Source organism: Paroedura picta, chromosome 5 (assembly GCF_049243985.1).
Source record: "Paroedura picta isolate Pp20150507F chromosome 5, Ppicta_v3.0, whole genome shotgun sequence".
Taxonomy (NCBI): domain Eukaryota; kingdom Metazoa; phylum Chordata; class Lepidosauria; order Squamata; family Gekkonidae; genus Paroedura; species Paroedura picta.
The window spans coordinates 87,497,539-87,513,518 of NC_135373.1; the positions used below are offsets into that span (position 1 = coordinate 87,497,539).

General features: G+C 38.4%; 1 protein-coding gene across 3 annotated transcripts in view; it reads left to right on the forward strand.

The window, feature by feature from the left end:
• The window catches only part of PTPRQ (protein tyrosine phosphatase receptor type Q), a 132,517-nt gene that overhangs the window by 9,227 nt on the left and 107,310 nt on the right, over positions 1-15,980 (forward strand). For 2 of the 3 annotated variants that reach the window (XM_077338907.1, XM_077338908.1), the window contains exons 1-5: positions 9,580-9,701; positions 10,010-10,121; positions 10,537-10,763; positions 12,084-12,153; positions 13,517-13,716. In XM_077338907.1, the coding sequence (XP_077195022.1) occupies positions 9,648-9,701; positions 10,010-10,121; positions 10,537-10,763; positions 12,084-12,153; positions 13,517-13,716 (663 nt within the window). In that variant the 5' untranslated portion in view covers positions 9,580-9,647. Of the gene's footprint in view, positions 1-750; positions 902-1,169; positions 1,277-2,944; positions 3,043-5,205; positions 5,372-7,051; positions 7,313-9,065; positions 9,227-9,579; positions 9,702-10,009; positions 10,122-10,536; positions 10,764-12,083; positions 12,154-13,516; positions 13,717-15,980 lie in introns of those variants that run through there. The other variant, XM_077338906.1, reaches the window with a different exon arrangement.

A 15,980-nucleotide genomic window follows, 5' to 3' on the forward strand; every position in this document is an offset into this window, starting at 1 on the left:
ATATCAGAATCCCTCAGTCAAACCATTGATGTCCTACAAGCTGCCAGAGTAGGCTCAGCTTTCAAGATATTTGTAGAAGGCAATGGTTAGCTGGGAGCAATTAGCTCACTTGCAAAGAGCTTAGTTTTTAAGATCTTTGCAGAAGGCAAAGGTTAACTAGCTCACTTGCAAAAAGCTTAGGTTTCAAATGCAATGCTGCGATTGGCTGGCTGGGGGCAGGCTGTTAATCAATTACCCGCGTATAAGTCGAGGAGGTCTTTTAAGTGCTAAAAACTGCTGGAAAACTCGGCTTATAGGCGAGTATATACAGTATATACTCTTTTGAGGGTAGACATCCGAAGGATACCTTGAGCAGCTAATGCAGCCGTGGCTGCTGATTCCACATACAATGGGAAGATGCTTGGAATATGCTACATAAATAATGATATATAGGCTGCTTTGATACAAAGGTTATTTCAATGCAGTGGCATGCAATACAGAAAGGTTCACAAAGGTTCACATCTGTCATAATGCTCACTACAGTATATAAAATTAAAGAGAATGCAGTGGTGGTTGAAGTGTTAGCTGTTGATATCTGCCTGTTTTGCAATTTCAGCTACTTCCATATATTATGTATTTTGTATTATGTATTATGTATTTTGGTTTTGTTCAAGTCTGAGAAAAAAATGTGCATTCAGTCTCTCTGGTAACATAACTGTTATTTGAGAACTGGCGAGTGTTAATTATAAATACTGTATTCTTTGTTGTCAGTGCCAAGCTCAGTTAAATATATGAATTTCAATAAAGACTGTGAGTCAATCACTATCACCTGGCCACCAGCATTAGGTATATTTGATGGGTACATCATCTCACTGGTTAGCAAAAATATCAACAGAAAAGAAAGACTATCTTCAGATATAAGGTACTATTTATTTATATTTGTGCCATATTGTTTTAATTGTGTTTTGTAACGGCCTTTGGCTACATACAATAAATGTTATCGTATTGATATAAGGTACTGTGTGATGATTCTACATTACTCCTTAAATATAACTATGTCCGCTTTGAGCTTCCTATAACTGAGAATAAACAGCAAATAGAGTGATACTGATTCATCTGTATAGCTCTCCATATAACCTTAACGTATTTGCTTACCTCTTTAAGAAGTTTTTTCCCTCTTTCCTGTACAGAACATTCATATTTGATCGTCTTTCATCTGGAACAGACTACTTTATTCAGATTGTTACTACTAATAGATTAAAAGCAAGCTACCCTGTTTCCCTGAGAATAAACACTTGTAAGTTTATGCTTTATGAGGCTTTTTCAAATACTGGGATTTGGGGCAAGAGGAGGCTGACACATTAATTTAATGCCACATAGGCCCATTATGCACGGCCGCCGAAACGGCGATTTCGGGTCACATGGCAAACGCGGAGGGGGAAGACGCGATGCACACCGGTTATACATGGGGCGGGGTGCGACGGCGGCAAAACCCAGAGTAATTATGTACGCGGCGATCCGGGCGCCGCTTCTGGTTGTGCCCCGGTCACCCAGAAGCTGTGCTTTCTTCCGCGTTTCGCTGACGTGGCTTTTTCGGCGGCATGCACCGAAGCTGCGGCCGGTTGCAGCCGGCACCGTGCGTTATCGGTGATTTTAGTCGCCGCCATTCCACCCCGAATGTGCGTTATTCCCCCCGTGCATAATGGGTCATAGACATGCAAACACTGCACCTACACAGACATTACAATTTTATTTGTCCCCTTGCACAAATAGGTGCAGGAGAGATGCTACATGATTCTATTGCCCAAGAAACTTCATTTCCAGGGTTTGTTCATAGTGGACTGATCCATGCCCTGAGTCTTCTGAATATTAATGTAAATTAAGATTTACAAGTTTATACAATTTTATCCCAAATATGTGATTAATCTTGAAAGGCTAATGAAAGAAGAATCTGGGGAACCAGAACTTCCATGAAAATGAGAGCAATTGATTGGACAACTCAGCATAAAAGCAATAGGAAGGGCACCAAGTAGAGCCTGTATTTTGGGACACATCCATGTGACATACCAAAAGTGGAATGGAAAGAAAGAGCAGTGACATGCAGTTGTCCACTCCTTAGAAAGATCTGTTTTACACTTATAGAAATGTCTAATGATCTCTTAAGTCCTTCTAAAATTTTGATTAAGGCAATGGTTTTATTTTATCAATCTTCTCCGTATTACATAAGAAGGGAGATAGAAATTAATATGGATTCAGGTGGGTAGCAACAGAACAGAGTTTGAGTTCAATGGCAGCTTTAGGACCAATAAAGTTTATTTCTGGGTATAAACTTTTGTGTGCATACAGACACATTGTAACAGATTTTACCAACCATAGCATAGATGGTGATAGGGTTAGTTGCCAAGAATAGCTAATTGGAGGCAAGATGCATAAGTAATTGTCGTATCAGCTCTCCTGGCCAGAGCCAGGAGAGTTGAATTAGAAGCTTACTGAGCTCTACCCCCCCCTTACTTTTTGAAACTTCCCTGGCCTTTTGGGTGAACTTTATGACTCAGGGAGGCTCTCCCTCCTCCACTGCCAGAGCTCTGAGAACCTTCCCATATCATCCTGTTAGTCTTTGGTTTGTTTGGGAGATGCTGGAAAATTACTGCCGAGAACAACCATAAGGGCAGACCAGATGTTTCAATGCTATTTGCGTCTTTTTAGATCAATAGCCTCTTCCTATGTGAATCCCTCTTCCCGCCTGAACTACTCTCCTATAAATACCCCTATGGGGACAACTCATCCCTGTATCAGTCAATGAATCCCCTGCACCCACCATTGCTGTATTTCACATCATTTTATGGATCCTTTCAATAAAGAGTAGCTTCTTAGCACCACCTGTATCTGGAGCAGTTCTGGTCAAGCGGTTCAGCCACATTCATGACAGTAATTGCATGATAAATGTATATAAGTTTGCTTTCAGATCCAGATCCTCCATCAGATTTACAAGCTGTTGGAGTAGAAGAATGCACAGTTTATTTGATGTGGAAACTGCCAGGTGGAGGTTTTGATAATTTTGAGGTGAGAAAATACAACATCAGTAATTGTTAGTGATTTTGCTTTTTCTAGATGTCAGTAACATAAGTTAAAAATCATAGAGGGAAATCTAACTAAAAAGAATCAAAAATAGCATAAAGGGAGTTACTCTAAAATTGATCTTGTACATTTGCTCTGTATTCCCCTGTGCACAAGGATGTTGCTGAAAAGGGGCATATCACCTGGCACCTAGTAGGCATGTACAATTTTTATATTTGGAAAGCATGTCACCAAACAGATTAGCAGCATTTTTACTTGACAGCTTTCCTGTCTAATTCAGTGGAAAGTGTGTGTCAGCAGACTCAGTCACCTGACAGGTGATCAGTGTGACCAGCTCACAGTGCACTGTTCATCTAATACAAGATCAGAGAGAAAACTGCAAGAACAACATGAGCTGCACAGCTTCTTTCTATGCTGTCGATATCCCAGCCCAGAGTCTATATTTAGATAGAAACACATAGAAGAAAAATTTTCCTGAGCAGTTTTTCAGCAAAGAATTGTGAATATTGTCAATGTCCAAATCTTTTAAAAATAGGGATGTACTTCCAACAATTAATCTTAGAACTTCGTTAAACTGCACTAATATTGGTGATCCCTTAAGAAAATTACTTAGATTATTAATGTTAGTTAATTATACTAATTTTTATATAGTCTTGAGTGTTTTAATCCATGTTGTTACCTGGCCTAAGCTACCAGGAAGGGTAAGATACAAGAATAAAAATTTATTTATTTATGTTTCCTGGAAGATTAAACTTGTTTTTAAAGAGGGATTGTATGCATTGTATTTTGTAAAGTAGCTCTTTAAACATTATGGAAAAAAATATCATCTAATATTACTCCTAATGACATAATGTTATTGTCTGACATACTGCAGAACAGGCAGGCATGCTAGGCTGTGTTCCTTCTGAATAAATAAGATTATGTGTAAAATATTAATGAGGAAGTCTTTGGTAGAGTGGTTGCTTAGCAAAATGCACCTGCGCAAATAGGATTATTTTACCAGTCATTTAAAATTAATCATTGCAGCTCCTCTAATTTCCATTGCATGCTTAGGGGTTGGCTGTGTGAAGACGATAGAAAAATTCCTTTAAAATTGTTTTTAATACCCTTTTAAAATATTTATTTTGTTTAATATTTTGTAATTTGCTATCATTTGTAGGAATAATTATTTTACCCCAATGAAAGGTCAGACAATCTGTCTGGATAGACAGATGTATTTGGACCATTCTCTCCAGAAATCTTTTAGCTGTAAGATTTTATGTGGTTTGGTATTCTTCTCAGTTTTGCCTACTCATCATTGACTTGCAGTGGTTGACCTGAAGTCTTGGGGCTGCATCCAGCCACCTGTTCAGTCACTGAACAAGAAATGACTACTAAAAAATTGAATCTGCATGGACAAAATTAATGTGGGGTGGGGGTTATGGCACTCTGGTGCATTCAGCAGGACTGAGTAAATAAGCTAGATGGATCCAAATCATGACATTTCCCAGCTTCTTCTCCTGTTTTACAACTATTTTACTCTAGGGTAGATTAGGCAAGTATCACCCTAACAAACCTATGTGTGGATAATATAGTACTGATAAAAAATAGATGCAATATCATTGTGGATCAGTGGAAGAGCCTTTGCTTTGCATACAGAAAGTGAATAATTGAATAACCTTTATTGCACTAGGCCACAGGCCATCACAATTTAAATTGCATACACAAGGTCTCAGTTTCAGTCTCCAGTTAAAAAGGCCACACAGTAGGCAATGTAGATACCTTAATATCCTGGAGATCCACTGCCAGTCAAACAATGGTGACCTTGATATACCGTCTGTTTCAGTATAAGGCAGTTCCATGAATGTTCATGTATGACTTTGCTGAGTCATACTTTCCTAATTAAGAGGAAAGAATTTCACTTGTGTAAGAGAATAGCCCTGGCATCCTAGATACTGCTATATACAATTTTTTGTTGATGTTTTTAGAATTAACAGTGTAAAATTTTGTTTTCATTCTGATTGTTTATGCCTTGGCTATGTTTGAATAAGTTGTTGCTTCTATTATCTCTATCTTTTAAAACATTTTCTCCTTACTGTCTTGATTATAGAACCCTCAAGTAAGCATATATTGATTGTGACGTCAAAATATGTTTTTTTATCCCTGTAGCTTTCCTATCATTACACAAACGACAATGAAACTCTTTTTACTACTACAGTTTTTGGCAACATAGCTGCCATGAAAAATCTGATTCCTGGAACAGATTATGTCTTTCAGCTAAAGGCAATTAAAGGAAAAGATTTCAGTGTGGCTGTGGAGAAAAAAGTCACGACAAGTATGTGTGATCTGTTCTATTAATTTTTTTTCTGTGACACAGTACAGTGCAAATGAGGGCTTGCCCACCTTTTTGAGCCTGCAGTCACATTTGGCATTCTGACACAGCATAGTGGGCATAACAGCAAAATGGCTGCTATGGGAGGCGTGGCCAGACACAGATTTTCACAGTTTAACTTCAGCAATACAGTGTAAACCCTTGTTCTGTGGTGGCAGCTGCTGCCGAAGCAAGATTTTAAAAAGTCTACATGGCCAATTAGAAGCCTTGTTGGGCAAAAGCCCTACCTGGTCCCATCCATTTCCTAAAAGCACTTGATGGGCACCAGAAAAAGTGTTGGTGGGTACGATGATGCTTAGAAACACCATGTTGGAGACCCTTGCTGTAAATGCATTTAGCGTTATTATAAATGGACATAATTATGGGGAACATTGAAATTAAATGGAAACCACGTATGTATGCTCCGGTTTTCTTTAAAGAGTAGTTCATTGCATTTTGAGTATAATTCCAAACTTGTTTATTTGTAAATAAATTTTCATGTTAAGCTACATTTGTATAAAACCAAAGTAAGTAGAAGCAAATATGTCACAAATAGTCTTTTATACTTCAGCCATTCATGAATAAGATAATGCCACATAAATGGGCAAATCCTGCTGGTAGTATTAGACTGTACATTAACTATGGAAAATTAAACTAGGAACATAACTAGTTTTTCCTTGTTTTGCCTTGCTTGAAACTTGTTATGCAGATGTTTTTCTGCTGTGTAAATGATCTGGAATATGATGATCTTATCTTTGGAATCTTCAATCTCAGTACAATTTACCTGGGGGAAACGCTGCTAAGTGGAGGGTACTATAAGTGCATTAGGGCTTTTCTATCTACCTGTTTCATTACAGATCCTTGTGCCACCTGAAAAAACACTTCTAAATGTTGATGTTCCTCTAGAGAAGGATGTTGTGAATGCAGCCAGAAGCGTGGCATCTTCTGGGCAATGGATTGTGGCTCAAGTGATCTGTTTTACAAACAGAAGGTCTTGGGTTCAGGAAAAAGGGCTGGGTAGTAACTAATATGAAAGACTTTGGCCTGAGACCTTGGAGAACAGTTTGAGTAGACAATACTGATTTCAATTGACCTGTGGTCTGATCCAGTATAAGGGAGCTTCATATGTTCAATGTTTACAAGTGTCCCAGCTGCTCACAAAGCACTTTCTACTCACATAGGACTTCTTAGATCCCAGCCATTGTCTACAATGATTTGTGGAATAGTAACCTCTATTCCATTAATATTTGGGGCAAATGCATTCATAACATAAACACATCCAGACAGCCTCCTAATATCCTTAGCAGATTTATTGTGCTATTTGTGTTATGATGCTTATTGTTTTCATTTATCTGGTGTTTTAACAATATTGAAGAATGATGACTTGTCCAAAGCTATGCAATGAATATTTGATTTAAGCTAACATTTGACCGCAGTTCTCTCAGGTTTAAGTTCCATGATGAGTCTGTCATCAAGTGCTGTTACGCATCTATTGCCAGACTATACCACCTAAAAGAATTTAATGTCATCAACTTCACAGGTGTTGGAAGAAAAGCTTGTATGTGCTCTTGCAATGAAAGATTTTTTATTTAATCTATATGTTTTTCTACATAATCACTTTGCTTTTCCTCCAACTTTTATCAGAACCAATGGGGATATGTGATCTAACATTAAAAGTCGTAAACACTTCATCTACTACATTAATCTGGAAACCAGCTATGACCAACTTTACACATTATAAGGCATCTCTATGGAATAATACATTCAGAAAGGAGTACATTGTTTTGGAAAATCAGACACATCACATTATTACAGATCTCACTGCTGGTGAGAGTTATAATTTCACATTGCAAAGAGTGAAAGGATCTATTGAAGGTGAAGTTGCCTTTATTCAAATCAGTACAGGTTTGTATTTTTTTCCCTGTTCCTATGTCTATATACTCACGTGCAGCTAGGTAATGATGCACACAGTCTATTTTGATGACTAAATCTTTAGTCCAGGAATTTATGCACAAGAATGGTTAATTAAAAAACAAAACAAAAAGAGGAAATGCATTTGCATTGCGAGATGGTTCTGGAAATATTAGATCTGTGTGCACATGTATTTATTTGTATTTCATTTACCAGTGAGAACTCAAAATACCTTAGAATAGTAATTTCTGATCATTTTAGTATGATGACCCAGTTCTCTCCTCTTCCATTTTTCAGAACAGAAACCCTGTGAGGTAGGCTAGGTTGAGAGAAGGTGGCTGGCACAAACTCATCCAGCAAGCTTTGATACTGGGCAGTGGGGAGTTGAATTTGGGATTGTAGTCTAACACTGTCCACTTTGTCACATCAGCTTTACTATACATCTTGTAACAGCCTGAAAAAACTGCAGCTTCTTTGGATTATCAGAAATCTATGGCATATACAAAGCTGCCTTGCACTCCAGATCTCCTATTTCATTACAATGGAGGAACCATGTCCATATTTTAGAAGCAGAATTATTTGTATAACACACACACACTCCCACTGACATTGATGCTGGTGAGCTCAGGGCTCCTGACCCCTTGCATTATCAAGGCTCATCATCACTGCCTCTCCTGCTAGGCCCACTGCACTCCTTTCCCTGCAACATCTCTCCTCCAACACTGACACTCTTGCTCTGTCCAACCCTTGCAGCTGGTGCCAGTCAGCCCAGTGCAGCATTCCCCCCCCCAGCACCCATTATACAGATGGCTGAGAGCCTAGCATGACTTCTGGACTCTGCCACTGGGCTCACAGTGACTCCCAAATCTCATCACCTCTACAGCTGGCACCAGCAAAGTCCATGCAGCTCCAAGCCTCCCTTGCCTGGCCTGCTGTGGCTCTCACTACTGAGTCTACAATGAAAGGTGTAGGTACAGTCCTCATGTACAGTCAAGATTTCTGTTTTAGGGCAATTTAAATCCCCATGTAAAATAGGTACTAAGCCTTTCTGCTTTCTCTGCATCCTCCGTTAGAGTTTGTCCATCCGCACCCAACAGTGGGCCTATTGCCTCCTTTACTTTACATTTGCTCCTCACATAACTGAAAAATCTTTTCTTGTTACAGTGGGCTTCCCTGGCCATTCTTAGCTCGCTCTCAGCTTTGGCCTTTCTGATAATTGATCTACAGTGCCTAGTAACCTGTAGGTACTCTTCTTTAGAGCTCTGTCCTTCCCTCCATTTCCCTCCATTTCCCTTTTCTTTCTTAGTTCCAACTCATCAACTCATTTCACCACCACTTCTAAAATCACAAGGGAAGCAATGGTTTAGAATAGATATCCACAATATTTAGATCTACCAACTAGTTTAAATATGCTCAAACATAGTCAAAATGTACAAAATTGTAAAGTAGTACAAGTTTAGGTAATTTCATTTTTATAAAAACCAACATATATTTCCCAGTAGTCAATAAATCTTATTGAGTTCTCAGACTCAAGCTAAATATCACAAAATTGGGTATTGGACACAGGCTCCCTTTTTTTTCAAGAGAGAGTCAAAATTGGCAGCATTGGTCAAAGGTTCAGCAACAGTGCATAAAACCTGTTGATGTACCTAGATATTTGTCAGGTTCCTGGTCATTTTCAAGCTTGATTTTTTTGGGTACATAATCCATTTAAATTGAAGGAATAATGAAACAATTCTCTTTTAAGTGCCTGAAAAACCACAGGAACTAGAAGTCTTCCATGTGTCATCACATTCCTTTTCTCTGCGTTGGAAACTACCTCATGGAATTGTGCAAAGGTTTCATGTGGATCTCACACCTCCTCATGCCTTTGTCTATGTCCTAGATGTGGGAGGTGGAGAGTATCAGGTATGTGAGGGCTTTTTAAAATAGTGCTTTGATGGTCAGGGATTATTTATGTATTACAGTGATAGGAAAATTGGCCAAGCATGACGTTCTCATTTTAAGCTTTTAAACATAGATGAGAGTGCAAAAGCACACATGCCAAATTTGTGAGAGCAAATTTCAACATCTGTGGTTTGTTGCCTTAACAACAGTTATGATACTTTTACAAAGTCTGCCGTAGACCTCTAGCTAGTCATTTAAGGGTTCATGAATAGTTTAACAAAGGCAGGGCAGAGCTATTGAGTAATACAAGTTCATTAATTGTGTACTTGCCAGGAAGATCTTGCCTTAAATCATTAATGCAGGCAACATTTCCCCGTTAAGCCATCACAAAGTTGTGGCAGCACTGTTGATTCCAGTGTGTGAAAATAATATTATAATTATCATGGGTTTTCATGTTTTTTTGCTTCTCTTTTTTATTGGAACTGCAAAGACACAGGTACTTTGTATGAATGCTAGCTATTGGTTGTGGATTGTGTTGCACAGGGTAAGGCAGTTCAAAAAGCTTTTCTAGGATTTCTGAACATAAAAGAACATAATAGTATAGAATTTTAATAGTGGGATACTATTGTGGGAAGTCTGCAAATCCTTCAGAACAGTAATAGATAGCCTCTTGCTTTTTGAGTGTTGGTGCTTTTTATCTAATATGAATGCAAAGAAAAAACAAAATTGTGGCTTGTATTGCATGCATTTGTTTCCATTTAAATTGAGGGAAGTTGCTCTAATGCATTTAATTCCATATTCTAGGCTGATATTTCAAATGCCACTCCTGGAACGTTGTATAATGTGACTGTTTCTTCAGTTTCCTCTTCAGCATACAGTTCACCGGTCAGCAGAACAGTGACAACAAATGTAACCAGTGAGTTTGTGATGATATTGCATTTCACTGTTTCCCTTGAAATGCCTTATTGATACTTAAAAAAATGTAATGTGCTATTTTGTTGGTTTAACTATATTAGTTGAAGTCTACTTTCAAAGAATAACATAGATCTGTAGTACAGAAGCCAGATGTTAATAATGTGTTTTAAAAACTAAACTGGCACCGGGTCTATTTTGACAGTGAATATTTCAGCATTCCATTTTTTGAATTCTTCTAGAAAGAATGTACTTGGTGCTCCAAAAGGCATTTAACCTTTCATAAGAATTCTAAAGAAACCCAACTTCACAAACTCTACTTTGATGTTTAAGAACTCAAACAGACCTTTTCTGACAGAGGAACTATTACAAAGTAGCTGTGATAGAATAACATTTAGTTAAAGGATGTCTTTGTGCAGATCCAGGACCTCCTGTGTTCCTTGCGGGAGAACGAGTTGGATCTGCAGGAATTCTTCTCTCTTGGAACACACCACCACATCCAAATGGAAGGATTATATCATACACTGTTAAATATAAAGAGGTATGCCCTTGGCTGCAGAATACATACACGCAAGTTACAACAAAGCCAGATAGTTTGGAAGTTCTTCTCACTAATCTTAATCCTGGAACAACTTATGAAATTCAGGTAACTTTTCCAGTTTGCTAATTGCTTTCATTGAGCAGTATTAATATCTTGCCATAGGTACAGCTTCACTAGGCTTTGTTGTTTGAAGTTATGGACCATGTTGATTCTTACATATATAGCTGTCTCATTTGATGATCAGTAATGAATGACATGGGGTGAAACAAGAAAAAGTAAAATAGAACAATCATGCATTACTGGCTTTGCTGGGTGTGCCGAGATTGACCCATGGAGATGTAAATCGTGTCCGGACACCCAGACATAGCCCAGACAGGGCCTGGACACCACTTCTCCCACAGTAGGTCTTCCAAAATATTAAGAGCCACTAAGAGTTACAGATTTTCTTTCATTTTAAAGAAACGAGTCCTCTCCAAAACCTTCAAGTTATTGTTTGTTTGTTTGTTTGTTTCTGTCTTCCTTATTTCCAATTGTCCATTTGATTTTACCTTTATGGGGATGTCTTTTTAAATCATTAGATGGGTTGGATGGCAAGAAGGCTGGATCCAAAGGTACTGATCTCCCAGGGAAAGGACTGAGATACATCCTTATTGTTCCAGCTTCATGTGTTCCTCCATATATTCCTTATATATGTAATTATATGTAATTAAAAGGGCTGAAACAAACCTTTTCCATGGAAATTCATATAATATTTTTAAAAAGTTTTTAAAAAACTTTTTAAAAAGTTTAAAAAAAAGTTTTTAAAAAGTTTTTAAAAAGTTTAAAGTTATGAAACTTCAATGCCAACTTCATTATATGGTTACTGACTACAGAGATGTGGTTGCTATGAAATAAGATTATTGTTGGACAGTACATGACTACTGTGTGGTTGAATGTACCTTTCACTGTATTTCAGCTTAACACTATGCTATGCTATAAAAATTCAGCATTATGTTGCTATTTTTATTAAATATTAACGTAGCTATTTCCCCAAATATTTAGTTCTCAGTGTGAGTGCAAAAGCGAGCTTTACTAAAGAGCTTCTTTTATATTATATCAGGCAGTTATACTCTGCTTTTCACATAATTTGCCTATGTATTGGCCAGAAATATAGCAAATCCTATCTGTTTAGCTTTTGGTTCAAATGTGATTTTACGATATATTTCCACTATCCATATCTCCATTTCACTAAAACAAAGAACTGTGGAACATAATTAAGGGTTGTTTTAAATTCATGATAACAGTGGTTATTTCCAGTGGATTGCACACAGTAGCTTTGTGAAATGCTCTGAGCTCTCAGAAATGTATACAGCCTTTAAAATATTATGAATATCACCAGTTGTTGGCTTAAATTTGTTTTGATATCACTATTTTGGTTTATTGCAGATTGCTGCTGAAAACAGTGCTGGTATTGGAGTATTTAGTGATCCATTTCTATTTCAAACTGCAGAAAGTGGTAAGTTGACATGCTGTTTTTACTTACTAATCATTTTTAAAAGATTGAAGTGTTCACATGAAAGGCACCATAGAACTCATTTTCAGTGGTATATTTTGCAATTTAATGAAGTGTTGCCAGATCCTAGAAAAACTCTATCCTTTCCATTGAATACTGAAAATACTGACAGTCCTAGGTTTTTGAGACAAAAGGCTTTCCTGAAGTATGCACGTATGGGTTGAAATCATATCCCCACATACCAGTTGAACATAAATCAGATAGCCTTCACATTGTGTTGCCTTTTCTTAGGGCTGTCCATACAGCAACACGTAGATCACAGGCTTGCTCTTATAGGAAACAGCTGCAGCTGCACAAGTCTACACTAGGCATGTGCAATTCAATTTGGATAGTCTGAAAAATACCTGAATCAATGTCGATTTGGATACTTGTTGGATTAATCTGGTTCAAACTGACCTTCCCCTGTAGTTAAGCTGGCTGAACCAGCCTTGGCTGAATCGACAAACTTCTATTTGGGCATAATTCAGCCATGCCGTGACCAGGCAGTTTAAAGGGACCAACACGTTCCTATTATATCTAATCCATGGTCTAGGGGGCCAGGGGTTTGAGGTAGAGACACCCCATTTTCAGCATAGCTGCAAGAACCTCTCATCAAAGAACCCCCAAATTTCAAAAAGATTGGCCCAGGGAGTTCAGTTCGATGGGCACCCAAATAGACTGTCCTCATCCAATCTCAATTGTTTCCAGTGGTGAGAAAAAAAGATTATCTGTTCTTGTCTCGCCATTGGAAACAATGGACAGATGGGGCACCATCTTTGGCTGCCCATAGAATTAGATCCCCTGGTCCAATTGCTTTGAAACTTAGTAGGTAGTTTGAGAAGAGGCTCCTGCAGCAATGCTGCAAATATGTTGCCTCAGCCTCAAACTGCCCCATCCAAGAAAATTAATAGAATGATAAAATTTCCCATTGACTTTAATGCCACTGAGTTATTTTAGATTCTGTTGAATCAATTCGGCCAAATCTGAGCCAGGAAAGTGTGCTTTGGGTGCTTCAGATTCAGCCCAACTCAATTTGAACCAAATCCAAAATGGTCCTTTTTTCTTTTTGTTTTTGTTTTGCACATGTCTGGTTTACACACCTGATATTTTGCAATAAGAGGATATAGCATACTTGTAGTCAATATTATAGGATTCGGATGTTTGAACAAAACAGATATCTAAAGATTATGCCATTCATATTTTATATCTATATCAGAAGGAAGAATAATGAACTATTTTCTTTCTGAAGCCTTTAAAAGTCAATATGAATTTAATCATGAGTCAAATGTATTCCTTACTAAGTTTTGGTTTTCACTTTTTTTTAAAGCTCCAGGTAAAGTGGTGAATCTCACAGTTGAAGCTTTCAACCACTCTGCTGTTAATCTGATTTGGTTTCTGCCACGGCAACCAAATGGAAAAATAACTTCTTTCAAAATTAGCGTGAAGCATGCTAGAAGCGGAATAGTGGTAAAAGATGTCTCTGTTAAAGTAGAGGACCTCCTATCTGGAAGGTTACCAGAATGCAATGTAAGTCATAAAATATTTTGGTTATAGAGGGCCATGTTGTGTTGGATCATGTGAGCCCAGGCCTCTAATGGTAGATTTGTGCTCTACTGCAAGGAACCTTGCTCTGGCAAAAGAGGCATATCCAAAGGAAGGCTGTACTAGAGGATGTCTGTGCAGCTACTATAATGGATTCATAGTATCTGACTGAAGGACTTTACTTGTCTCACTTTCAATATGCCATAAGAAACCTTTCTGTTTTAAGAATAAACTTCATGTAATAAAATGCAGAGTATTTTACTAGTTAAAGATTTGATTTAGTTCCAGTTTCTGCACACAATTTGTATTAACTGTGCACCTATTAATTGTTTGCTAAGTTGTCAGTACTACAAATTGTAGCTGTAGTCCAGAGGGTATTTATTTACTACAATATTTATACACCACCTTTGTATTTAAAAATTAGTACTCAAAATAGCACATGATATTAAAATCCATATGCCAGAGTTAAAAACATTAATTCCATTAAAACATACAATATTTAACTATAAAAAGACCTTTTGATTTTTTAAAAAAATTGCTGATGCCAGAAGATCTCTGAACTAGGAAATATGTATAGTTTATTTATGAAGGGAAAAGTTCAAAGGAGCAGGGATGGCTGCCAGGAAAGTCCTCATTTAGGTTATCATAAATTGAATTTCTTTGATGGGGGTTCTCACCATCTCAGCTCTGAAACAAGGACATCTAGCATTCCTTATGCCTGGTTGTCTACACATCTTTATAGATGGCATGACAAACTGTAAGTGTCTGGGAAGACCTGTTGGGCATGCAATATGCCTTGCTGTCTTTAAAGATGTCTGGAAAATTACCTCCACAGGAAAAGAAGCATTAGTAGAAGTGTCGAAGTGGGCTGGTGGCACTGGGGGGATAGTGAAGGCAAAGTGAGGGGAAACCCCATCTCCAGTACCTTGGTTGACCTCACTAGGGAGTGGCTACCTCTAGATCATGCATATTGCTGTAGAATGGTTGAAAACTGCACATATATTTTGAAATCTGTTTGAAAGCTAACTACTATGTGGTACGAATGAAAGTAATGGTTAGGGATGGGCATAAACTGGCTCATGAACTAAAATTTGTGACAAATTTTAGCTGGTTCATTGTTTATGAAGTGAATGAAGCTCATGGCAGGTCAATCAGCAAGAACTTTCCAGCTGTTTACAGCAGTACTTGAATTGATATTTTCCCAGTCAAACTGTCATTGCTCAATCTAAATGCTTACAAAATTTCACACTAATGGGGATGAAACTTTGAGGGCAAACAGAAGAGCATCTGAGGGAGGTCCACTGCATCTTGGAAGTCTCTAGCTGGGGCAGGATCTGTTCTGTGTGCTCCTGAATCTCCTGAATCTGTGGACATTTTGACAGGTGGAGGTTCAGGAGTGTATAGAACTGATCCTATGCAAACTAGAGACACCAAACTGACAGGGGATCTCCAGCTGACCCTCCTCTACCTGCCCACCAAGTTTAATGAAGATTGGTTGTATGGTGTCCGAGTTACGGCTCCCTGAAGAAGGTCCCCACAGGAAAGTGCTTTCTGAGGAAGTGACCATCTGTCATTTTCCCCAGAAAGCAATTTCCTGGAGGCACCTTCCTTGGGGGGCATTATCTTATCTATCTATCTATCTATCTATCTATCTATCTATCTATCTATCTATCTATCTATCTATCTATCTATCTATCTATCTATCTATCTATCTATCTATCTATCTATCTATCTATCTATCTATCTATCTATCTATCTATCTGACTTTTATACTGCTGTTCCCTTAGGCTCACAGTGGTTTACAAGATAAAAACTGCAATAAAACCCATAGTTAAAACCATTAAAACCAATCCACACTATCAATGTTATCAATGTTAGGCAACAGTCGAGCACTAACCCCACTAACCCCCCCCCAACTGCCCCACATTAGCCGAGGGACATCAGGTTGCTAATATGGGAGTGAGGCAATCAAATCATTCAGATGAACCCAGGGAGCCCAGATAATGCCCTGGCCTCAACCATATGCCTGGCGGAAGAGCTCCGTATTGCAGGCCCTGCGGAAAGCTGCTAACTCCAATAGGGCCCTTAGCTCTTCCGGGAGCTCATTCCACCAGGTTGGGGCCAGGGTTGAGGCCAGACGAACATCCCGAGGACCTGGAACCACCAGTAGGTTGGCACCCGCAGAGAGAAGGGCCCTGTGGGGGCAGGACCCAGGCCATGTGTAGCCTTAAAGGTTAAAACCAAAACCT